At 42.2% G+C, this 26,156-nt stretch overlaps 1 protein-coding gene across 1 annotated transcript; it reads right to left on the bottom strand.

The window, feature by feature from the left end:
* Window positions 1-3,067: 3,067 nt before the first annotated feature.
* Window positions 3,068-24,433, bottom strand: TAF15 (TATA-box binding protein associated factor 15). The gene is made up of 16 exons (XM_014876556.2): window positions 24,351-24,433; window positions 20,007-20,043; window positions 19,129-19,177; window positions 18,854-18,944; window positions 18,658-18,775; window positions 15,822-16,105; window positions 14,882-14,996; window positions 8,415-8,449; window positions 7,790-7,822; window positions 7,155-7,264; window positions 6,498-6,627; window positions 5,165-5,254; window positions 4,076-4,160; window positions 3,906-3,991; window positions 3,708-3,810; window positions 3,068-3,434 (listed from the first exon to the last, which is right to left on the bottom strand). Exons 1-16 carry the CDS (start codon window positions 24,358-24,360, stop codon window positions 3,395-3,397), a joined length of 1,416 nt encoding a protein of 471 aa, XP_014732042.1. The 5' UTR covers window positions 24,361-24,433; the 3' UTR covers window positions 3,068-3,394.
* Between the last annotated feature and the right edge of the window lie 1,723 nt (window positions 24,434-26,156).

Here is a 26,156-nt window from a genome sequence, read left to right on the forward strand (position 1 = left end):
AATGTGTTAGAAAGTCTGTTTTGCTCAGTATCCTGTCTCAAACAGAGCCAGGAACAGACACTCACCACAAGGGTGTTAAAGAGAAAATGCAAAGTCCGCACAGACTTCCCTTGGCTTTACCTTTTGTGTGCGGAGTTTCTGGAAGTCCATGAGGTCAAGAAGCTGCATCCAGCTGATGAGCCCTCCCCTGAACACACCAATTTGCTGCAGCAGTTTGAATCTCACTGATATTTGCTTGGCTAACAGCCAAAAACATGCATGTCTTTCTAGGATCAGGGTGGCACCTGAGATCCAGCAAACATCATCACCTTGGTATGAAAAGGGGTTTTAAGCAGTTCTGAGTGCATTCTGACAGCTGTGTTTTATTACAGCAGCTTTACAAACAACTGCTACAGCAGCATTAGCAACATCATCTACTGGGACATCATCACATGGGCTCTGTTACCCTGGAAATGGGAATTATCAGTTCTAGATTAGGCAAAGCAGCACTGGCTGGATCCTGGCCTCAAACTCCTGGAGACTTGAGAGATTGGCTTCAGTCATTGCCCCCATATCTCTCTTTAGGACTGTGGTATTTGAGCAACTTAAAGTTGCATTTCTTCTGAGGGTGAGGTGGGTTTGGCTGCAGAGGCCCGGCATGGAAACTATTTGTCTCTGAAAATGTTTAGCTACTATTTTATATAGGAGTGGCATTTCAGCTCTCTAAGGATCACATGCCACTCCTGCATTGGCATCCTTCTTTCCTCCACCAAGTGTTTGTTGAGCTTGGCAAGTGCTAGACCTGTTTTTATAAATAAACCACTAGCATTCCACACAGGACTGATTTCCAAAACGAAACCCTTGCCACTGAGAAAATGTATTATTGGAAGATGGAGCATAGAGATGAAGGCAGATCAGAGCTCCCAGCTATGCTGAGAACAACCCAAACTGCTCCTTTCTGTTGAGACAGATTCTCCTGGTTTTCCACCTCCTGACAGGACAGATCTACTGTCCTATCCCTCCTTAGTCTGTAATTTTATTATAGGAAATCCTGCCAAATCCTCACACAGCACTGGGAAGAACTATAATTAATTCAATCCTTAATATACTGTATTTTTAAAGTTTTTTACTTTCCTTTTAACTTCAGTTAAAGTCCTGGCAAACTTTAGGCATCTGTGGAGAAAACTTGCAGGACCAAAGGACTTGGCAGAAGTAGTTGAAGGGCAATGACATAGTTAAACCATCATCTGGGTTTATATGTTTTACAGAAAATCTTCCCAGGCCTCTCTGAGCTAATTTAACTCTCACTGCACCAAAGGCAAGTAAAACAACCCATCGAGCCAGTTTCTATGTCCTGCTGATTTTCTGAAAGACCAAGCAGCTGCTGAAGGTGTCTTAAAAACCATGCAAGAACTCGGGTTGTTTTGCCCCAGTGTAGAACAGAACATAAACAAGTGCTCAGCATCATTGCCAGGCTGGAAAAGCTGAGAAGGTGGTGACAGCTCCAGTTTTGTGGCTCACTTGAAGACTCATCTACTTGGTAATCGTGGGCAGTGACTGAAGAGGAAAGTGCTCTTAGCCTGGGGGAGAAAGCAGGGTTGGAAGCTGAACTGGCAGCTACAACTGTTACTCCCCATACTGGAAGCACCAGCTCTTTGAACCTCCAAGCCCTTCTCCAGGAGGGAAAAGCCAGAGCCCCACCAGGGAACTGCAGGGAGCAGAGGGGTGATGCTGCCCCAGCCCTGGGTTTTGCTCAGCTCAGCCATTCCCAATTCTGTGCCCAGCTCTGAGGGCTCCAGTTGCACCCTGGAGTGCAAAGTGTCAGCTCTGCTGGGGAACAAACCTCAGCAGGGATACTGAGGCTATTCTCAGCAGCTGATTCCTGCTTTCTTTCCATCCTATCCAGCTGGCACCATTCCTGCATCTGCCAGCACAGAGTGGGCAAGAGCACCCTCTAGCCTCTTCCCTCCAAACAGTAACTCCAGCTTCAAAACCAGCAGCATCCAACTTCTCTAGGCTAGCAAAACAACAGATACTGAATTGATCAACTTTGAACCCTCACATGCCATACATTGGATTTCATACTGTCACTAGTTACATATATACCTCAAATTCCACTGTTTTAAGAGCAACAAGGTGACCACAATCTGTGACAAATGCCTTTTCTAACAGAGCAGATGCTTTCCAGGAGAAACCTGAAAAAGGCCCAGCACTCATCACATTTACAACCCTGGCTAATGGTGGTTTGAACTGTTACCATGACCATCAATATACACCAAGCTGGGGAGGTGGCTCATAAACCTTAACAAAAGCCATTCCTGTTCATTTCTCAGTGAGACATGGCCCAACTCTATGCCCAGGTATAACCACAGACCCCAAGAACTTGTATTTATAGTGCTGCCCACTGGAATGTTGGACAGCCATAGGGTCTCTCTCAAAGGCCTGTGATGCAGAGGCAGCACTGCCATGACCTGAGTGGGGCAGTGCCACCTTCTCAGACTGCTCACCTCTGCAGTGATCTATCTGAGCAGGAGGGATAATTAACCTCCCTTCTCTCCTCTCCTCTCCTCTCCCTTGGCTGCAGAGCTCAATCCCAAATGCTCACAATGCACATACTGAACCTCACCTGCATCTGACTTCCAGGACGAAGCAGCTGCACTTAACACTTGTTTCCACCATCCACATTCCAAAAGCAGCAAGTACAGCAAGATGTAGCAAATCACGTTTGTTTTAAGCCATCCCAGCTTGGATTTTGAGCTGTTCTGCCCCCTGGCAGCAGCAGGACACACTCACACTGCTGTCTGCCTGCTCCCCTCAGGGTGCAGGGCAACCAAAGCAGGTTTGCAGGCACCACAAGAGGGAAAAAGGCAAGGAGCAGGGGACAAGTCTGCAAATCCAGGAGAGAGGATATGGATAGCAAGGAGGCTCATCACTGACCTGACTGCAGATTTTGTGAACGCACAGAGCTCAGGTCAGAGCTGCAATGCCATTCCAAACAAATGCCTATTTACTGCTTAAGCCATACCACAGGAACACTGGGAATATGTAAGGAAACACATTCCATTCAAGTAACTGTGAAACAGTAAGATTTCACAAATAAAACAATCAGCATTTATTGTTGTATTACAAAACACTTCATATTTTGGCAATATTTTACAGTTTATCCTTTTCCTTCTTAGGGCCTGTTGAAAAGGTATGGGGGCAGGGGGGGAAGAAAAGAGGAGAATGTGGAAATTAGGATTAAATTTCAATGTCTTGCTTAAAAAAAAATCCTCCCAAACCACCCCAGTCCCTCCCACCAAAATAAAAATCTAGTTTCACTCAATTCCACTATCGAAAGAGGCCATGGGTGAAGCTGCAGGCAATTTCACTATCAAACGCATCAAGAAGACAAACAAAACATTCACAGTGGTCTTCAGTATGGTCTGTTGCGTTGATCATTTCTGAAATCATTTCTGGAAGGGAAAGAAAAGGTTCTAAGCAAGTAACTAACGAAGCAAATAACAAACAGTCCCTTCAGTCAAACATTTCTACAATGACGTCTGTGTGCTGCTGTGTTTATAGAGAGCCTCATCCAGAAACATCCACAAAATTCAACAGTGATTCTCTCTGGAAGTTCCTATCTCTAGTTAGTATTTTCATGGCAGTTATACTTGCACACATAAACAAGCCTTTTCCCACAGTCCCTATCAATCCCACAGCCAAGCAAAGGCAAAGACTCCTCTTACCTTCCTCCCATCTTGCCCCCATAGCCACCTCCCCGGTCCCCTCCTCGGCCGCCGCGCCCTCGATAGCCCCGCTCTCCTCCATAGCCACCTCTCCCACGGAAATCTGGGCAAAAACACACAAATACATCAGCTTTCTCAGAAAGAATCAGATGATAGGAACACTTTCAACATTTAAGGGGTGTAGTTGTTTTTGCACACCTCCTGATGGACGTGAGTCTTCTGGTCTGGGCTCCCCACACTGGTTGCAGGAATTCCTGCGAGCGAAGTTCATGTTGCCACAGGACCTGGAACAGACAAGGATTCCCCAGACTGAGCTGTGAAGATGAAGCACCCATGGAACACTCCACCCTGATTAAAATGACACTTACGGGTTAGGACAAACCCAATCACCATTTTTGGGTTCCCCACTTCTACCCTGGAAGCCCCCACCTCTTCCATAGCCACCTCGTGAACCTGCAGACAAAATTACAATCAGAAAAAAGTTCTATGAATTGCACATGACAAACAGGTATCAAAGATTGTTACTGCCTTCAGACCTCAAGAGACAGACAGGCTCTTCAGGTGGAAGGAGTGTTTAATGCAAATATATTCCTACTATTTATTATAAATTCTTTTTCAACAGTAAAGGGAAGCCTGATCTGCTTGAATTGCCACTCGAAAAATATAAACCCATCACATGCATTAATAAAATTTCAGTCACTTATGGCCAGACCTAGCCACAGAACAAAAAATCTAACAATAAAAGAAGTCTGTCTGGATTAATCCCAGGATGCCTCTGACAGGCACAGGGACAACATCCTTGCTTTCTGCATCACAAAATTAAGAACTTTTATACCAATTGAAGTTATTGAAGAATTCCTTTTCCATCAGCCTGCAGAACTGCCTTGATTTCAGAACTAGAATTTGCTGGCAGTCACTGCCTAAAGCATGATTCCTGGAAATGGTAATGAATACCCAGTGGATTACTGACAAAACTGTGTATGCAGAGAATCAGGGAGATTGATATGGCCTTGATTAAAGGAATCAGAAATCTAACTGCTGCTCCAACTCAGCAGCAGTTGAATTATGTATTCTACTTAATCCCAGATGGAAATAGAGCAACTCAAGGCTTTGCTGTAACAAGCAAATACTCACTGGGAATTCCCTCCTATATATGTGGGGCTGGTACAGCTCAACATCTCTGTTACACTTTCTCTTTAAGAGCAACACTGAGAGAAGGTCTGGAGACTTTCCAGTTCTAAAGGAAAGCATAAATTCTGTGCTGTGCAGAAGAGATTACAGATTTCAGTTTATTTAACTGGGTTCAATCCTTTATTACTCCCTTTCCTGGCAGAATCCCAAAGGCTCATAAATTTGATGAATCACTGCTTCAAAGTCAACTTCTCTTGAATACATCAATCATAGTGAAAAAGCATTTAACTGTGCAAAAACAAGGATTCTACAGACTTTAGTCCCACCTCGACGCCCGCCACCTCCACCTCCTCTCATGAATTCAGGTCTTCTGGTTGCAAAAGAAACTTTGATAACATTGCCATTGAATTCTTTTCCTGTGGGAGGAGAAAAGGGATCAATAAAGCTCCCAACAACACAGCAGCAAACCCAGCAGAGCAGAAGTGATTTGCACACCCAGACTGAACACAAAACTCTTGAGACACAGGGAAGTTGCAGTAAATCTCTTGGTTTTGAAAGCACTGGTTTAGCACTTGCTAAACTCTCCACAAACTCACAGGTATTTTAGTTTAAACAAGACCTGGAAGTTGCAATTTAAAGACATAAGAATGTCTAAAACATTATTGGCCATGCTCATGGGGAAGTAGTTTGGATGTTGGAGCTGTCTGTAATTCCACCAAGGCAACAAGGCTTTTGTACCACTCAATATCCAGCCCAAAACTTAACTCCCAAGTGTATTTAAATGAAGTTCATGGTTTTCAGACTGGGTTCTTCACAGATCCCATGTTTATCACAGACAAACAGCACTGGAAATGTGCCTATTATAGTCATATTTGCCTTGCTCTCTTAGACAAAAGTCAATTTGCATTTTATTAGCAAATACAAACATTAGACAAGCATGCCATGTCAATTTTTTTTAAAGCAGTATCATTTCCCACCAGATGCAGAGTATGAGCTTTTGTTTCTACCCAGTATCACTAAAATTCTGTGAACACACAAAGTGACAGGAGAAGGCACTTCTCCCTCACCCCCTCGAGTTTATTACTACAAGAGCACAACTGTATTTCCTGCAGTCTGAGGAGTTTTACATCAATATATTTCTGGGATAAATCCCTAATTTTAAAACTTTGTTCTTCACTGTGTATATACAGAGCACTCAGCACAAGATTGCCATAACCATTTTCAAACTTTAAAAATGCTCCCACAACACTAAAAGTATCAATGCAGCACTGTAGGGAATCCCTCCAGCTGCTAACACAGATTACAGCTCTGCTGGTCTAAACAAGAAGTGACACAAACACCACTCTCTGGTTCCTTGTGCATGGGTGACTGAGGTACAGCAGCAAACCCTCAGTTTCACTGCACATTTTTGGTCCAAATCACTACCTGCTGTGTTTAATGAAATGAGAGAAATTCAACACACACCAGAAACCATGAAATATAGGTCTTTGTTTAAGGAAAAAAACCCCAACTATAACCCTAACCAAAAATCAAATCAAAAATCCCAAGCCAAAAGCTACATAAATAGCAGCATTGGGCCTCCAAAAAGGTAATTGATTTGCTTCTTGCACTGCCTGTTATATTCAGAAATAGCCAAAGGAACAGGTAACTCTCACCCACCATCAAACCAGTCGATTGCTGCTTTAGCAGAAGGAGGGTCATCAAAAGATACCGTGGCTTCTCCCTTTGGCTTGCCAGTATCCTTGTCTGTGTACAGATTTATCATGGGTTTGCCAGTCTTTTTGTTGGTCTGAAAAGAAAGGTTGTACACTTGGGATAGCAGAAACACTGGTGAAATCAGTTCAGAGCATAAACTGTAACACTGTCTTTAGTGAGAATATTCTCCTGGAGCTGGCCTGCAGAAACAGAGATTTGACTGAAAGATACTGACTGGCTGCTCTCCACGAAGTAATGATGGGCCCAGTTTTAACAAAAAAATGGGGTCAAGTGCACAAAATCCTAATTTAGAACTGCAGAACCAGAAGCAGCAGCCACAGAAGAGAGGCACACGTGCTGCAGTATGAGGGTGGCACAATGGATAGTGTCATGGCTATAAAAACTAAAGAAGAGACACAAAGCAATCTAAATGTCACTAGGAGAAAGGTGCTAGTGCTGCCAGCTTACAAATGAGCTGTCAGCTGGGAGCCCAGATAAAATATTATCTACAACTGCTGGGGAGACAGAGAGAACTCTGCCTTCAATGATACCAGCACATTTCCAGTACAGCAGCTCCACCAGTTCCCTTCCTTCTGACCCATGATTTCTCATTTCACATACCTTTATGATACCAATCTGTTTGAAATAGTCTGCCACTTGATCTGTTGAAACGTCCTCTCCAAGTCCTTGCACGAAGATGGTGTTGTTATCAGAGTTGTCAGACTCTGAATCTGTGGAAAATTAAGCCACATTTACCAGATGTTTTTGTGGGAGCAACTGTAGCAATATTTTGAGCTCAGCTCTGCGCTGCCCAGTAGCAGACCCTTAAATCCCAGAGACATTTTGTGTGAAATAAAAGAGGAGCAGGGAGCTTAATTTTGAGGTTAACACCATCAAGTGAGTACACTGGACAGCTGACCTGCCTCACACCCAACATTCATGCAGCTGGGCATCCCAACCCACCAGAGCAGTGTGTGTTTTAAATAACACAAGCCTAACAGAAGTGTGATGGCAGTGAAAGCAGCTGCTTGGCTCAAGCACATTCAGAATTCTTCAGGAAATTCTTACTAGCTGCATTAATATCCAAAAATTCACATGCACTAAAATTAAATACATTTTTTTCAAGGAAGGCATGCTTTAGCTAGGTTTTTTTTGAGCCATGGGAACTGCAGCCACATCCATCTTTCTGCACAAACATCTTAAAAGCAGTGATCTAAGAGCTACAATCCACTCCCACTCACTGCTTGTTTCCTTACCAGCATCTGATCTCGGTCCATAATCCCTTTGACCTATGATATGGGTTTGACAAAAAAAAAACAAAACAAAAAAAGAAAGAAAAAAGACTATTTTTAGCACAACACATTCAAGTGACTTTTTTAGCAACAAGAAAATATACAAAGAATGTATGCAATGCATCTAAGATCTAAGACATTCACCAGAGATTTAGAGAATATTTAGATTTAAACGTTCAACAGAAGGTGTCTGTAGGACATTAATGTGTTCTTTAACTTGCAGCATGTAGCAGTTGCCACACTGATGCTGTGCTGGTGTTTGCTGGCAAATGCTGGTTGTCACATCACCAAGCAATTTCCCACTTTTTTTTTCTACCTCTAGTACCTTTCTAAGAAGCATTTGTAACAAAAATTTTTAAAAGAAAAGAAAAAAAAAATCCGGTGAACGTCACTGTCTCCACAAATTCTTTCATGCAATTCGACAAAGCAGAAATCCAGTTTATTGCTACAAGTTTGGCTATTAAAACTCGTGAACACACCAGCCTCACCAAAACTCTATAATGCTTCTACTAGATAGTAACAAGATATTGGTGGCTTTTAGATTTATAAAGAATTTCCACTGAAACATTTTTGGATACTCGGCACTTACCACCGTAATTTTTGAAGCCACCACGGTCACCACCACTGCAGAGGAAAAATTGAAGAAATGATTTCTTCCTTAAGTCTCTACGTGCTGAGCCCAAGGCTCAATCTACAGTTAACTGATGACAAGTTGAGAATTACTGTCTGGCAGCTAAAGCACCATGTCTACGTTCTCCTCACTACCCATTCATGTTCAAAGATTAAATTACAAAGAAAAAAAAAATCTCTCAGGGCACTGCATTGGAGAAGAGAAGCCCTAAGGAGTATTTTAAACTAACCCATACACATGTGGTTGGTTCAATGCTTTCTCCCATCCCATCAGCCAAAATAACAGCTATTCAAAACTGAGGTTTAAAACAAAAATGTTATTTTCATGAAGATTAATGTGGGCTTTAATTGTAGATGTAATTGCTACTTTGCAATAATTACTACTTTAGTACTTTCCTAGAAGTCAAAAGAGCTAAAATTAATCTCTATTGTTATGCATTCATAATAGAGGGGATAAATTAGCAGAATGAGCCATTCTCTGAGCAAGGGTCTGTGGGGACCTACTGTACTACAGCACTTGGCACTACAGAGAAGGTGTGTGTGTATGTGAGCTTCAAAAGCAGAGGCCGTCAAGTTTTATTTCATTCATTCTGAAACCTGTGGCACAAAATGTAGACCAAGTTAAGAGAATACACACATCAATTTTCAAAGGTTAGAAGGGGATTTAAAACAGGTTGTTATGCCTCCAATTATGTGCATGAAAATAAACCCTCACTCTTTTTTTTCACTGGAAAGGTTTGTACTGGAAGGATTTTTCACAACAGCATTTTTAATTGCATCCATGTTATGAACACAAGATAATCAATACTCAGAGCCTTCAGGAAAAATACAACCACTGGATTTTTTTAGAAAGTCAATAACCAAATGTCAGAAGGACTTTGTACATACTTCCATGTACAACTGCCTGCTTGTCCTCCTTGTCCTGAGGGACACAGCTGGCACCTCAAAATCAGGCAGGATCACCTAATCCCAAGAGCTTTCTCACCATGATAAAGGCAGTGTGAGCTCAAACACAGAAATATCTCCAGCCTCTGGAGCTACTGTGCCTCTTCACCAAAGCACTGTGTGACTAGAAATCACTGCAGGTGTTAATTGCATCTGCCTGCTCACACATCAGAGTCCAAACAAGGCACACAAGCACCCACCAAAAGGCAATGAAGTAAAATTAGGGAATAATTTCTTTGGCACTCTGTCCATCTGTTACAGCAAATGGGAAGTCATGAATGGAAGCTGCTGATATTTCACATTTATGAGAGAAAATCTGCCCAAAGTGAGGACCAAATAAGGTTTCAACAGGTTATTATCAAACCTGGATTAAGAGACACTCTTCGGAAGGTTACTGACATTCTGGGACAGTTTGGCACAACAGATAATATCACTTTTACTGGGACTTTCTTAAAATAAATTTTTGCTGCAGATTTTATTGCTGTTCCACAGAAGAAATCTGAATGCTAAATTTCAGTGTCATTTATTCATTAATTCACTCTGCTCATAAAGATTTTACATGCAGCATCAGTGCAGTCTTTACTCAAAGCTGTCTGTTTTCAAGAACTGATGATTAAAAACACAATGGTGATGATAAAATGTACTGTAAATACCTTTTTGCCACCTCCAATTCACTTCAGCTAAAAAAAAAACTTCATTATAACACAACAATTTTTAGTAGTATGCTTGTTTTTCTGGGATTTTAACTCAGAAACAAAACAGTGAATAGTATCAACATCTAAATGTTATGAAAAATTTCCAACCCTAGATTATGGTCCCAGCTCATCAGGAGAGCAATATCCAGAACAAATACATTTTCTAATGTGGTAGTGTATGCAACAGTTAGTTTCAGTTAGAAAACCCCAGCAATCTAAAAACTTACACAAAGTAAGTTTGTGTCAACACATTCAGGATTTTGATGGAAGTGAGGGTTTTGTAGGATGCTGGGGTGAAAATGTGTGCACCTCAACCCTGAGAAGTAGGAATTGAATATACAAAATGTAGAAGAAGTCACAGTGCAATGCTTTAATTCTGTGATACAGCAGTTCTGCACCCTGCCCTAAGGAGTGCAATCAATAAATTTAATTAGTTTTTTAATTAATGTCTACAGAAATACATTTTTGCCCAAGCATGCCTCAGCATGTTGTCTTCTGCTTAGTCTCACATGACCAACCCAACAAAAATCTGGAATATCTACTATCTACTGAGAGATACCTCTGATGATGGATTAATGCTTTCCTACATTTGATATGTGATTTATGAAGCTGCAGCAATTGCTGAGCAAAGCCAGTCAAGATTCCCTGGGATCAGGCAGATATCCTGCAGCAAGTCAAACACAGGAACTGCAAGCAGCTGATGCCACAGTCTCAGCTTCACCCCTCGTTGACACCCAAAATCCAACCTCAGCAACTGAATTAGTTCCCACATTATTGTCATAAAACGTGGAAAATACAAGTGCAGCATTTCCCAGCCCACTGCTTTACCAGGCCTGCACACAGACCTCACAAATGTGTGACCAGATGGATTTTGGAGTCTTAATATCCCATGTTAGAAACATGAACAGGCAGTTAAAATTCAGCAGTGCCACCAGCTAAGATAATAAATAAGAGGCTGAACTGCAGGCAGTCAGAACATGACAAGACACCAGTCAGTGTGTGAACTTGCTGCTAGGAAAGAGAAGCCCTCAGTCGTTCTTTTCTCCAATATTCAATCATAGATTTATCATCCCCTACTAGAGTGGAACTAGGCTTCATCTGGATATTGCTTAATCCAGCTGGGAACAGCTCTTTAATTTAAAGTACAGGTAATGTGGGGAACTCAACATACAAGGAATGCAGTTTTATAAATATCAGATACTGGCAGAAGCAGCACTAAGAGTTCAGGGGCCAAATTTCAGCCTCCAACATGTATCTGTCTCACCAAGTGTGTCCCTAACACCTCAGAGTGTATTTAAAAACAAGAAGGGAATATTTAGTGCACCAACAGTCACAGACAGATGGTTTTTTTTCCCTTGCTTATTTTTATTGCCTCTGTTCATATTTTTCCAAAGTCTCCATAAGGCTGAGCTCAAGCATATCTGTTACAAGTCAAAATATTAATCCTGAACACAGGATTTACACTTGTAAAACTTTACACTTGTAAAACACACCTGCACTATGCTGTAGTTTCTTTATATCACACTAATTTCCCACTCCTAATATAGCTGATTCAACAATTAAGGTGCATAGGTAGTTTTTGTTTATGGTAGATCACCATAAATCTGCACAAGAGATAAAAAATAATCTATGCTGAGCAAAATGAGGATTTCTATGATAAATCCTAACACAATGGCAAATCTTTTCCAAACTGCATCTCTGTGGCTCCCCCAGCACAGTCTGTGTGAGCAGAGCCAAAAGCAAAGCTTCTCTCACCTGCTTTGCTTGCTCCTGTGTTTCCCACTTCCAGCCTTAACCAGAACAATTCAGTCCCCCAGGCACAGTAACCATTCATTCCTTGCTTTACAGGTGAGGACTCTAAAAAACTTGGGTGAATATCTTAAAGTAAAACTCTGCATTCTCAAGAACTGCTGTTCCTGCTTTCTAACCAAAAGAAGACACTCTTCTACTATGAAGGAAAGGGAAATATTCTTCTTAGCCAGAATAAAAATTAGTGAGACCATCAGTTTTTCAAGCTTCAAAACAATAGGGTGGGGAAATTCTACTAAAATCCCAGAAGATGCAATTCAAGACCATTTAAAAAAAAAATCTCAAGGATAATTCTGAAACCTTAACTTATTAAAACTAAAATGTGAACTTCTGACACACGATAAAATGAGTGTTCTCTACTGGACTAATATCAGCTAAGAAATCTGAATAGGAATTTCTCAAAAGATATTTTCTTTTCAGTGCTGGGTGACTTTACACAGGCATAAGAGAAAAATGAGTGCTGAATACATTCAGTAAAGGACATGTCCAAGTCCTTCTGGTTGTCAGAATAAAACTACACCTCTAAAGCTGCATCAAGTTCTCCCTCTGTCTAAATGTCAGTCAAGGAAGAATTTAAGCTAGAGAACAAGAGATTCATTCATTGTGGTCTCACATTTGATAATAATTCGTTTGTAAAGTCAAGGAGCAATTTTTACATTTTGTTTTCTAAGCACTATGAAAGTCAATGCCTAAATTATTATTCCATCCCCAGAAATGTTCAAGACCACGTTGGATGGAGCTCTGGGCACCCTGGGATAGTGGAAGGTGTCCCTGCCCATGGCAGAGGGTGGAACAAGAGCATTTTTGAGGTCCCTTCCAACCCAAAACCATTCTGGAATTCTGTGATTACAGCATCATTAAAGTATCAGTGCAGACAAGATTTTTAGATAATCTCCTGTTGGCTATGGAATTTTCATGGTTTAGCATTAAAAGGGGACCAGAACAAATTAAAATGGTGGCTCCTGAAGATCAACCTGATATTCCTACATATATTTTTCCCCCAAGAAATAAATAAATAAGAGAAATCCAGGAATATAAACCCCCCAGAGAACCCCTACCCTTAAACCCCACATTTTCACAGGACTAAACATGATCTCTTACCTTATTACAAGTTATTTTCCCGTTCATTATAGAATTTGTTACTTAATTTAACCTTTTAGAGATTTCTAATAAGCATGTCTGATAAAATACATATATCAAAAGGAGAATCCTCTATCACAATTATGCAAAATGACTAAATAAAGATATATGACATTGTAGCTCCAGAAAATTTCTCCAAAAATACCATTAAAGCCAACATCACTTAACAGAAGCAGACAGAATTCCTTATTAAATGCCTTCCCACTTCCCTGAATTTTCATCCACTTCTTCATTTACTTCCCCTCTTTTTCCCTTAATTTGGCTTCCCAGTTCAGTGAAGCTCCATGATCTACATGGATGTGTGAGCAAAAGTTTCCTTACATTTTGGAAAAATATGGCAAGAGGCTTTATTTTCACAGACACTAATACACTGGACTTTATCTTGCAAAGATCCAAGTTTGTTTCAAAGTGACAAAATCTATCAGCAGTGTGTTTTTTGAAGCTCACATTCATTGCTATTATTGAAAAGGGCTCAGCTGTAAAGTTTTTTAAGAAAACAGTTTTTATCATAGGAATATGGAAAATCCTCACCCACAAAGCAAATTTAGTTTAAAAAATACCTTCAGTTTTAACTGAATATTAAAATTAATTTAGAAATTATTTTACTTGTTATTTTTGTTTTATGTGAGGTACTATGTATTATAAAATTCTTTTATATATATTTATGTTTATTTATAGCATATAAATTTGTATTTATTATAACAAATATTACAGAAAATATGCATTTAGTTTATATTATATAAAACCCCAGCAAACATAAAATAACATTAATATGATTTTCTAATTGTGCTAACACACCTAATTAGAAGAGGTAAGACCCTCCTACATCATTATAAACAAGCCATTAAGTACAATTTAGTAGCATCTTAGAAGCAGACAGATTTTAAATATGATTTTAAAATAAATACTTTGAAAAGTAACCAAGCAGTGGATTATTTTATTTAAATATGATCAGTTGCAACAGAAAATATTGTATAATTATAGAATTTTTTCATCTGGAGTTCAGGAATAACCCAGAGCTGTGCAGCCTTTTGAAGGGTAAGTGGTGCTGACAAGCAACACCTCAAAGCTCTCTGGAAGCTGCAACATTCTTGCCCTGCATCAGTGAGCCCTCTGCACCTCCAGCCACTCAGTGGGACACAAAAGGGAGCCAGTTGTTAAAGTTATTAATAAATAATATGTCATATGTTTAATTCAGTAGGCTTTAAAGCCAAGGTCTCAATCGCAGACCTCTGCATGAAATCATCTGCAAGCACAGAATTAAAAATGTGCATAAATTTTCTTGGCAGTACAGAGCCTAAGGCAATGAGGAAAGAGGTGACAGCATTGTTAGTATTTCAGATCTACCCAAAATAAATGTGTTTAGACTGAAAAATAAATCAACAATAAAAGATGTGTAATTTAATAGAAGTTTTAAAACTGAAAAAAGCAACAAAGAACAAGAAATGTTACTACTAAATTATTCAAGGCCAAAATACTTTCCTGGTAAAATGTGAGCTACCTTAGGTATAAATTTTTCTCAATCACTGGCTGCTGGTTTTCTCATCACTGAAAACAAGCAATGGGCTGGGGCAGTTTTTGTCTTGCAACTCATGCAAATAAAATGCAGCTGTCTGTCAAAACGATCAAATGCTTGGTCTCAATCTATGTGAATCTCAAAGCTGTTCCCCTAGGCAAACCCCATTTCTGTGCAGTGCAGAAAGGTTTAATTTTAGAAACCTTCCAGTTTTGGAAATCTACATCTGAACCACTTTAATATAATACACAAAAATGAAAACCAACTAAATAATAGGAAACAAGGGTAAGGAGCTGCAGGCACTGGAATGAGATCACTTACCTATATCCAGACATATGACCTCTTCCATCCATGTCATATCCCCCTCTACCTCCTCCCTGTGACCCGCCATATCCTCTATTATCTTCTCCATACCTGCTCTTTTCACGGCGATCATCTGGGAGAATGAGTCAAACCAAACACAACAGAGTCAATTGTAGTGCAATCTGCAGCACAGTGAAAATTCACACCCTGGAATTCCCACCTCCTCTTCATTAACTCTGCCGTTTATATCTGAGATGTATCCATTCCAAAATCTCTCTGACATTCTCTGTGCCAAAAAGGGAAAAAATACCAAACTAAACTTTGCTCCATTATCTCTCTTGATTTCCAGGGTCACTGAGTATATTACAATATAAAAACCACTCTGTAATTACACTCCATTTTCCAAACATTAAACACATATTGTCTAAAATATCCTTTCCATTTGACTTCCATACAGCACTCCCAGTTTGCAAAGACATCATTGAAGACAGAACAAAGATAAACAGAGTGGGTTGTGCTGCTGGTGTGAAGTTAATGCAAAAAAAAGGCTTCATCTTAAACATCTTCTATCTCACAATTCACCTACACAGCATAAAGCTGGAATGTGAAGTGCAAAAGCTCTTCATAACTGATCAAGACATGTCACCCTCGTGCAGGAAGAGGGTTCAAAATAGCTTGGGAAAAAAATTCCATCGAGAATTTGCAGAACTCGGAGACACAGACTCTGCAACGCTGTTCTAACATACCTAAATGCAACCATTTTGGGGTCCCGAGAGATTTTAATCTCCCTATAATGTTTTGAAGGTCTTAATAAATAAAATACCCTCCAAGAATATCAACATGGAAAAGAATTTAACTTTTCATCAAATCAACTGCTTGCAGAAGGAAATCCAACCATTTCAGAGCACTTCTGCTCAATTTTATTAGCCAGTAAGTGAATTGAAGCTGTGAATTTTACCTTGGTTGTTGTGGCTATAGCTTCCCTTCTGAGACTGGTAGGATTGCTGGGAGTGGCCATATGAGCTTTGGTGCTGGTTATAGCCTGACTTTTGGTCATAAGAGCTCTGGTGGCCATAGCCCGACTGCTGGTCATACGAGCCCTGGTGGCCATAGCCTGACTGCTGGTCATAGGAGCTTGACTGCTGGTCATAAGAGTCTTGGTTTTGTCCATAGCTTGACTGCTGGTCATAAGAGCTTTGGTGCTGACCATAGTTTGACTTTTGTTCATAAGAGCCTCTTCCACTTAAAACAAACAGAATTTGAATTAATAGCTAAATGTTCGCAGAAAAGAGAGCAAAATAACAGCTGAAAATTCATGACATTACTAAAATTTCCTAATTGCAGTTACTTCATTACATAACTTAGGAGCATCACTCCTCTCACATGTCCCAGTCCAACAGTTATTTTTCCTCCTCTCCCCATACCATCAGTGGCTGATGGAGAGCCTGTGACCTGCTAAAAACCAAATCCTTCCCTCTGGACCTGTAGGGCAGAGCCTCAGTGCTCATGTTGTATAGTGCAGCTGAGACTTGCTGCCTAAAAAATCCCAAAATTTTGCTTTCACTTAATTGCAACCTCTCTTCTTCAAGGTATTCTACAATTTATCAAGAATTTTTCTAACTGTTCTGGTGGCCTGGAACATACCTGTGGTTCCTCTCACTTCAGTGCCATCTATAATATCCCAGCAAACCTCATCAGAAACAATGAGCACTATCACATCCAGGATATTCCAACACAGTGCAGCTCTACATTCTTAAGAGGGAGCCATAAATCTTCTCTAAGATTAAGATTAATAACTTCAGAGCAACCACAAGGGAATCTCACCTACACCACACCTGCCTAAGCTACTTCAGCATCTGAAGTAGAAACTAAAGTATTTTGAAAATCTAGATATATGAGAGAATAGTTCTCTTAGCCTTTCATGGCAAGGCATAATACAGATTTATGAGAAATAAATTGCATTCAGGGATCACTAGCTGTTACTCATTTCTCTGTTTCCCCCCAGGTACTTAGTTGTACCTTAGCTGTCTTATTTTTTCAGTAACTGAAAAAAATCTCTGACCTCCACCACTCTTTTTTCTCTTCCCTCTCCCTACTTCCACCCTTTTTTGAAAGATGAGACACTAGATCTGCCACTCTCCAGTCTTTGGCAATCTTACTTGATAGTGAAAGTATCTCAGAAAAAGTAAAAAAAAATACAAGAGCCTCCAGAAAGCTTCCACCAGCGTTTTAAAGCACTTTCAGATCCAGTGCGTTGGGTCTAACCAATCCCAAAATATCCCATCTGTGCAAATACCATTTAATCTGCTCTCTCCCACTTCTAGCCTAGATCTCAGCTTTAACCTTGCTAATCCCAGAGGTAAACAGCTTGTGAAGATTTTTGTTATTATCTTCACATCAAAAAAGTCAGCTCTGCTTTAGCCTTTGCACCTTTACCAACAAAGGAAGCATTGCTGAAAGCATCCACTGTTTGCGGTCTTCTCTTCCCTCCCCTAGGATGTTACAGCTACAGTTTTGTGGCCACCCTCTTCAAAGCTGCTACCATTTAACTTCTCAGTTTTTCCTTATTTGTTACAACCTTACAATGAGAAGTTTCCCTTCAAGATATTTTCTTCATTTTCTAGATCCCAAACAACTTGTTGGAGAACCTATGTGCTGTATTTTTATTCTACTGGACATCTGCAGAGTTAAAAACTACATTATTACCTCTGTACAGCTCTAATAAATGCACAGAAAACAAAGCAAAGCAAAACTTAAATGTGTACCTGCCTTTGTTATGGAAACAAAAACGACATCTGAGTGAAAGCACCTATTGCTGGCAGATTAAGATTTGGTTTTAATATTAAAATGTTTTATAAGACTACAAAACCAGAAACCAAGTAGAGATTTGCTCAAGTCCAAATTGTTTTATCACCTTGCAAAAAATACAAAACCATTCGGACCTTGGACACAAGAATGAGGTTTTTGAGAGTATTTAAAAGAGGTCACATGATCCTCAGTAAAGCTCTACCACAAGCAGTAACCTCGGGGTGGAGGCACAAAGCCTGTACAACAGACAGTGAAGGTATTCCAGCATCAAGTGGCCTCTTAAGTCGTTCTGGGAAGTTATGTTGTATTTTCCAACATCCTTTCAAAGTTGTATCATTAATCCTCCCAAAATCGAATCCAATACAACATCACAAGTAAACTACATTTGCAATAGCAGAGTACAGCATGCATGTGCACGTTTAAGTTCCTGAGGAGGATATAAACCCATGATGTTCTGAGAACTCCACTTAGTTCGAAAACAAAAATATATTTCTTAAATGACATTTCTGAACCCTTTCTCTTTCAAGAAATGGCAATCTGAGCCAGATAAGCAGCCTGCAATCTGAGAGCAGCTGAGTTCCCTTGCTAAGAGCTTATTTGAAGTTAATAAAAGAGCACTGTAAGTTTATACAAAAGAATGTGATTGGAGAGTGATTTGATAGGTCTTTCTCCTAATCAAAACACTCTGCTAAGTCCATTCTCCATTGTAGCCACAGTCCAAAGACGTTCTAAAGTGTATGTCCACATACAGCTTGACTTCAAAACAACTACCTCCATCCTTCTTACATAAAGAAATATTCTTCCTGTTCCTCCTTTCAGACATTAAAATGTCCTTTCAGACATTAAAAATGTTTCAAGGATGTGGATCTTCAAATACTTGTCTTTTTTTCAGCAATGTTAGCAAGAAATACATTATAGCTCTAGTTAAGAATGTAAAGCTACTAGACAATACTTTAAGCACATACTGGTAAACTTGGTTTCCTTACCCTCTGGATGACCCTTTCTGCTGCCCCTGGCTGCCATAGGACTGCTGGTTGTATGAGCTTTGATTCTGATTTTCATAATTGGATTCATCATCATATCCCTGGGAATCTTGTCCATAACCTGGAAATCGAGGAAGAAAATTTTTAGTCAATATTCACCTTTGAAATCCTGCCAATGAATGTAACAAGCTAGCCAAACCTGATTGATTCTGTCCATAGTTCCCATGATAGCTTCCATAGTTCTGTCCATAGGAGGAATTGTCTCCACTCTGCCCATAACCAGAATATCCCTGTAATTTCAAGAATGTACTCAAATAAGTGTAACTTCCACAGCAGTAAATTACAGTTTTCCTTGGCTAGACACAACTGCAAACATCAAGCACAGCTCAGACTGGAATTCTTCCTGGCCCAGGAACAATTATTTTCACTCAAGGAACATCTGCTTTGAAAGCCACAATGTCTTTTTCAACATACCTGTCCTTGTCCATAATTCTGACTGCTCTGATTGCCATAGGACGAGTAGCTGGAAGAAAAAAATGCATTTAGAAAATGCTTAGAGTGCCCTCCACACAGACTGGAAAATAAAGGTATTTTTGGTGTCTCTAGTTTCTCTTCATTCCAAAATAGGTGTTTAATCCAAATATTACAACTCCAAACATATTAAAACTGCATCAATGAATTTATGGTTGACTGTCAGAAACCAGAAGAATTTATTTTAATTTCTGCTGTGTTTCATATATAAATTTTAAGTACACGAAACCTGAGCTTGCTGCAGTTTTATATTATACTTACTCATTATTCTGCCACTTCAAGACTTCATGAACTGACAAACTGACAGAAGAAGCATGTGCTGAAACTCATCATACTTAGACACAAACCCAAACTCAGGCAGTGCTACATGCACAAAACCTCATCATCTTCATTAGCACAGGCAGCATTAGCCATGATTTTTATAATTCCACAAAAGCACTTGTCTCACTGATTAAAATACACCCTGCAGCCTTGGGCCATGTAACAAATATCATAACCTTTGGCTAAAATCTTAGTGAACAGCTTAAGACAGTCATATGAAAAATATTTGTCCATATTCAAAAGTTTTTACTATTACAAGATGTCATTCCAATTTACATCCATTTACATTACATGATTATTGTCTTCTCAGGAATACAGACTGATTTCTCTTGTTTCATAAGACATCTTGAGAAAGGCCCAGATTCAAGCTTTCTGCATCCTTAATTCCAAAAACCTATCAATACTCTATCCTGAACAGTCAGTCATCATGCTGGGAATACTAAATGGTCTTTTAGTTTGCAGATGTAATTGCTAACAGCAAAACAAAAATCCTCACATACCTCTGCTGGCCCCCAGACTGACTGTAGCTTCCAGAATCTAGAAAAAGAAATAAGCCATGTTGACAATTTCCAATGAACATTTTAGTCTCTACTTACTAGAGGTGAAAATTTGAGGAGAGGGAGAAAGGGTCAAGTACACTGGATATTACAACTACTATCCCTGCAGAATGAAGCCTCCTCTTTATAAACAAAAGAGAAAACATTAAGACTGGGATGACAGCAGACAGGGTATGGGGGACACAACACACTTGGAAATGCCCCTTTTGAAGGATCTGAATTGTGTTTTCAAGGATTCTTTCAAACACTTGGAACTGTACAGCCCCTCTAAAAGCTACTGGGTACAGTGCCACCAGCAATGAGTAGAATACAGCAGCTTAATTTTAATCAAGCAAAGCTAGAGTAGGTCAGTGCAGCTGAACCCCTTTTTGGGATGCTCCAAGAAAGCTCTGCTGAGCTAAAGGATACAAACAGAGGCAGAATGGGAGATGAAAAATCAGGGATGGAGGAGCCACAACACTTTGCTCATACTGCAAGAGGAAAAACCCAGCTCAGCAGCACGTGACAGATGCAGCACACAGAACACACACACACACACACTGCTCCATCAGCCTCACACCCATCCCAATCCCTGACACAGAACACACACACACACACTGCTCCATCAGCCTCACACCCATCCCAATCCCTGACACAGAACACACACACACACTGCTCCATCAGCCTCACACCCATCCCAATCCCTCTGACACAGAACACACACACACACACTGCTCCATCAGCCTCACACCCATCCCAATCCCTCTGACACAGAACACACACACACACTGCTCCATCAGCCTCACACCCATCCCAATCCCTGACACACAGAACACACACACACACACACACTGCTCCATCAGCCTCACACCCATCCCAATCCCTGACACACAGAACACACACACACACACACACTGCTCCATCAGCCTCACACCCATCCCAATCCCTGACACACAGAACACACACACACACACACTGCTCCATCAGCCTCACACCCATCCCAATCCCTCTGACACAGAACACACACACACACTGCTCCATCAGCCTCACACCCATCCCAATCCCTCTGACACAGAACACACACACACACACTGCTCCATCAGCCTCACACCCATCCCAATCCCTCTGACACAGAACACACACACACTGCTCCATCAGCCTCACACCCATCCCAATCCCTCTGACACAGAACACACACACACACACTGCTCCATCAGCCTCACACCCATCCCAATCCCTGACACAGAACACACACACACACACTGCTCCATCAGCCTCACACCCATCCCAATCCCAGCTCTGCAGAGGTTCCTCACATCCCACTCTGCTCCATGCCCTTCTACCCTCTGCAGGTTTTATCCATCTCACTTCCTAGGCAGGAGCCTTGATATTCCCACCTTCTTATCAAAACCCAAACATTCTGGATAAGTCTTACAATTTTTCTCTTCCTTTATACTTCAAGGATTTGTATAAATACTCTTGTGCCATGTTCTAATAAAATCTATCAGGAACTTCTCATCTCCAATTTCGCCCTTTCCCCCACATTGTCTCTGCAGCCTCTATCCCCTGAAGTACCTAAAACGCTGACACCGAGAATTAATTACAAGGCAGGGTAAATGCCATAAATGACTGCAACCATTTTCCAATCAAAACACTCATCAGATTGCTGAATCTGCTCATTATACCTCCCTCAGCAGGTTATAAATCCAATCCTGCCAGTGGTTACACAGACACTTAACCAGAGCTTTGATGAGGGCATCACCTGAGGTGATGGATGTGAGATGAGGGTGGGGTATCACCCGAGATATTCAGACACAAAGCAGCATTTTTAATGATAAAGTATTTCCTCAAAGCAACACAAAGTATCAAATTTCATATTCTGCAACAGAAACATTTACTAAACCCTAACATGAGATTGAAAGGAGATGAAATTTCACATGTCCTATACAGCAGTTCCACTTAGATGTGAGTTTCTTCTCCTTTTGCACTGCTATACAAATATTTAATTGCTTTTTCATATTGAAAAACAATTAAAAGCCAATGTAGAGATGCAATTCAAGTTTATTTTTAAGGGGTAAGGTAAAATTTTTACACAGATTCCATTTAAATGATCACAAAGGTTACTATTAAGTAGGTAACCACATTGTGAAACATGGTTGCGCTTTAACATTTATATGCCATTAATGCTGCTAATTAAAGATTATTAATGGTAAATCAGAAAATTCTTGAGTAAGGATGTAACTAGCTATAAACTTAAGAACTGCCTTTAATCTCCTTAGCTTGTCCTTAACAAACTTCCACCAAACCACAACATTTTGGAAAAAAAATTGAAAGCAACCAGGTAAGAGCCTGTAAAATATGAAAACACGCAATCAGAGGAATTTCCTTTATTTATAAATTTCTACATCCTCTGCTGGATCTCTTAGACTTCGGATCGATTTATTTTCGTGGGCTCAATGGGGACAAGAGTCTGTAAGGATTTTTGGAAATAACAGTTTATTCTGAAAATTCCTACTTTTTTTTTTTCCCTGAATGTTTAAAAAGTTAATGGAAAGATTTCCTGTCGATGAAGTGGGACATAGCAGCCTAATCACCTTGCCCTACTCAGGGGGTTTATTCCTCTCAAGATAGAACAGGCTGCTGTGTACATTTGAAAACTGAGCTTCTCTTCTGAAGCAATTCATAAAAAGAAGCAGCATTGCCTCACAGAATCTTCCAAAGAAAAAGAACCTCATGTTAGAACATTACTAAAAACAGAGGAGACATTCAGGTGCTTCACTGGTCAGCAGCTGACAGATGGGGGAATATGGATGTAGCTCGCTGCCAAGCTTTACTCATTTAGCAGAAAAATTCATGATTTGGACTCATTTTAATACCTTTGGACACATTTGCTTTTCCTGGTTCATAACTGCTCCTTGAATGAAAGGATTCCTTTAGCACCCCTTGCTTTGTTTGTATTGTCTATCACTCACACGCACAGCACGAGACAATGCCAAAATGGCTCGACCACAACAAAACATGGCTCGCTCCACAAAGCACGGCCAGCCTTGGAATTCCTCCTCCCACTTTGGGATACACGACATCGACACCTATCCAAGGTCCACAGGGGCAGCACTGCCGGGGGACCCAACCATCCACACCTCAAAGGGGATGAAGAAACAGGACATTGTGCTCAGAGGCCTCAGGAGAAGCCAGGCTGTGTCAGGTCAGCCGGGAGAGCAAATCCTGCTCTGTGCTCAGCTAAAGCCCCCGCTGGAAAACAATCCCAGCCTGGGCGTTTTTAAGGCCGCAGCAGGGGGGTGTGAAGCCCCTCCCCACTTCACCCCGTGTGAAGAGCACACAGAGGAGGCAGCACATACTGGGACATACTGGGACACAAAGGTGGCTCCCCTGCTGCGGGGTGGGGAGGGCATTTGCCATGCTAAAGAGGGGCAAGACCCGAGGGAGGGGGTGCCTGCATTCCATGGGGGGGTGCTGATCCAAAAAGGGGAGCACACAAACCATGTTATGGAGAGGGGCACGACACAAAGGTGACCCACATCTCACACCGGGATGGGGTGTGGGAGGGAACCAGAACCCAAAGTCGGGATGCACACAGGAGAAGGGCTGTGACCCAGAAGGAAGGAGCTTCCATCTCATACCGGGGGAAGGGTACACAACCCAAAAGTGGGGGAACCTACTGTAGGGGGCATGAATCAAAATGGGGCCCACATCCCACACTGGGGGAAACGGTACACAACCCAAAAGTGGGGGGAGCCTACCGTGGGGGGCATGAATCAAAATGGGGCCTACACGCCACACTGGGGGGGCTGTGGCACAGCTCAAAGGGGGGGATCACACATGCGGTGGGGGTGCCTAGACCCCAAAAGGGAGGGCTGCACCCCACGCATCATCCGAGCACAAGAGCCCAAAGGGACCCTGTCCCCACGGCCCCCCCCACTGCGACACGGGTGGGGGGCGCGCCCGCCAGGCCACGCCCCCGCGCCTAAAGGGGCGTGACCCGAGCGGCTCGCGCAGCGGGGCTCCCCGGGGAGGGGGCGTGGCCTCGGCCGAAGGGGGCGTGCCCACAGGGGCCACCGGCGGGGGCGTGGTTCCCCTCCCCCTCACCGAGCGCAGGGGGTTGGGGGGAGGGGGGGGGGCGTGAGGGAAAAAGCGGGCGCGTCCCCCGCAACATGGCCGCGGCCTTTCCCACATGCGCCACATGGCGCTCGCTCCGCCCGCCCTCCCGCGCCCCACCGCGCCCGCGCTCGGCGGCGGGAAGCGGAGCCGCCGCTGCCCGCTGAGCCCGGCGGGGCTGGCGGCACCTACCCGAAGCCATGGCGGCGGCGCTGAGGGGCGGAGGGAGCGGAAGGAGCGCAGGGACCGACCCGCCCGCCGCGCCGGCCGCGCGCACACTGAGGCACCCGCAGCTCGCGCGGACTGCGGGGCCGGGTGGCCAATCAGCGCGAGCGGCGCCTACCACTCGCTAGGAAAGCGGGGGGGGGGAGGAGAGGTGAGCAGGGCCGTGCCAAGGTACAGCGGCCGGGGGGGGGGTTGTACCAAGGGGAGGGGGTGCGAGGCTGCGCGTGCACAGCGGGGATCGCGTCAAAGATTAAATTAATTTAATTAATAAACGCGCAGCGCATGGTCAGGCTGCGCAGAGGGAAATGCGGGAGTTGCAACCCCGGCTTTCCGCACCAGCAGCCCCCCTGTTTCTCTCAGTACCTCACTTGTGCATCACCATTTGTAACAGATGCTAAATGGAGTTAGAGAAAACATCCAAAGTCTGGGTCCTAAAGAAAAAATAAGAAAGGTTTGCCAGCGTTTCTGAGTAGCCTAAAAAGCCAAATATCCGCTTGGGAGAATGGTTTTCCAAAGGAAGGCAGGGGTCATGATCTTGGGAGCCACTCATGTGAAACATGAGGGTTTGCTTCGGAGAGTAAGAGTGATGAACTGAGAAGACAGCACAAGCAACGCTGATTATTTAATCTGATTATTTTTAGAAGTTGTATTTCTTGTTTCGCATCAAACTACCTTCTTGTGAGAGCTGGGAAGTTAACAGTTGCACCTTTCTGTCTAGGGACAGTCTGCACAGGCACCCAAAGAACAGTGAGGTTTTACCCTGTTTTTTTCTTTTTAATTTAAAGGCACTGAGGAGCTTTCTCTGATTTTAGCTGAATGGTTTGAGCAGATTTGCAGAGAAGTTGGGCTGTTTCTTTCCCCCCTGGGCGTAGCAGCAGGAGGCAAATCCCACTGCCACAGCCGAAAATAAGTTTCTGCAAAACAAGCAGTGACTGGAATGATTAATTAAAGAAAAGAAGAAGAAAAAAAAAAAAGAATAAAAAGGGGGTTGAGCTCCCTGCCTGTCTTTTGGTTTCTCCTTGAGAAACTGCATCTCCTCCAGCCACAGTATCTTCTACTGCTCCGTGAGCCTTTCTGTGACATCCTGGGACCTCACAAAAGTTTGGGATTAGGGCAATGTTGGGATTAGGGCAGATCCCAACGATGCTCCCTAGCCAGGGTACCTGGGGAGTCTTCTGCTCTGAGCAGAGCTTCTCGGTGTTTGTGCATTCTTCAGGGACTGAAGGTTTCTCATACATGGAAAATTGAATTAATTCAGAGAGAGTTTCAGGCTTATGTGTCTATCTGCCAATAGATCTGTGCTATGGTCCCAACCAAAAACTTTGAAGCTGAGATGAGGAAAAAACATCAGTCCTTAAACCTTTTGCTCTTTCTCCTTGGCTGGAAATTATCCCAGCTGCTTCAAATCCTCCTCCACGTTGCAAAATCAGAGGTGGTGTGGGAAGGTGGGTTTCTTCTGATCCTTCCTGTGTAAATGAACCTTCACACAGTGATGGTCTTTAAGTGCCTTCCAATCCAAACCCTTCTGGCATTCTATGAACCAGCAGCCAGACTGTGTGGGCACACAGCAAAGTTCAAAGGATCACTTAGGGTTAGAAGTGACCTCTGCAGATCATCCAGTCCAACCCCCCCTGCCAAGGCAGGGTCACCTAGAGCAGGTGACACAGGAACACATCCAGGTGGGATGTACAATTTTCTCCTTTTGTGCAAATGTACTCTTTTCCTACTACAATATCCATAGCTACATCCCGAACTACAAGCTCAAGAACAAGT

Source organism: Sturnus vulgaris, chromosome 21 (assembly GCF_052056855.1).
Source record: "Sturnus vulgaris isolate bStuVul1 chromosome 21, bStuVul1.hap1, whole genome shotgun sequence".
NCBI lineage: Eukaryota > Metazoa > Chordata > Aves > Passeriformes > Sturnidae > Sturnus > Sturnus vulgaris.

What these genes read in the sequence shown, in the direction of transcription:
- TAF15 (XM_014876556.2), bottom strand. An exon ending in CTATAGCCACAACAACCAAG is followed by an intron (nt 14,997 to 15,821) that starts GTAAAATTCACA and finishes TCATTCTCCCAG; the next exon opens with ATGATCGCCGTGAAAAGAGC. An exon ending in TGGACCGAGATCAGATGCTG is followed by an intron (nt 7,265 to 7,789) that starts GTAAGGAAACAA and finishes AATTTTCCACAG; the next exon opens with ATTCAGAGTCTGACAACTCT.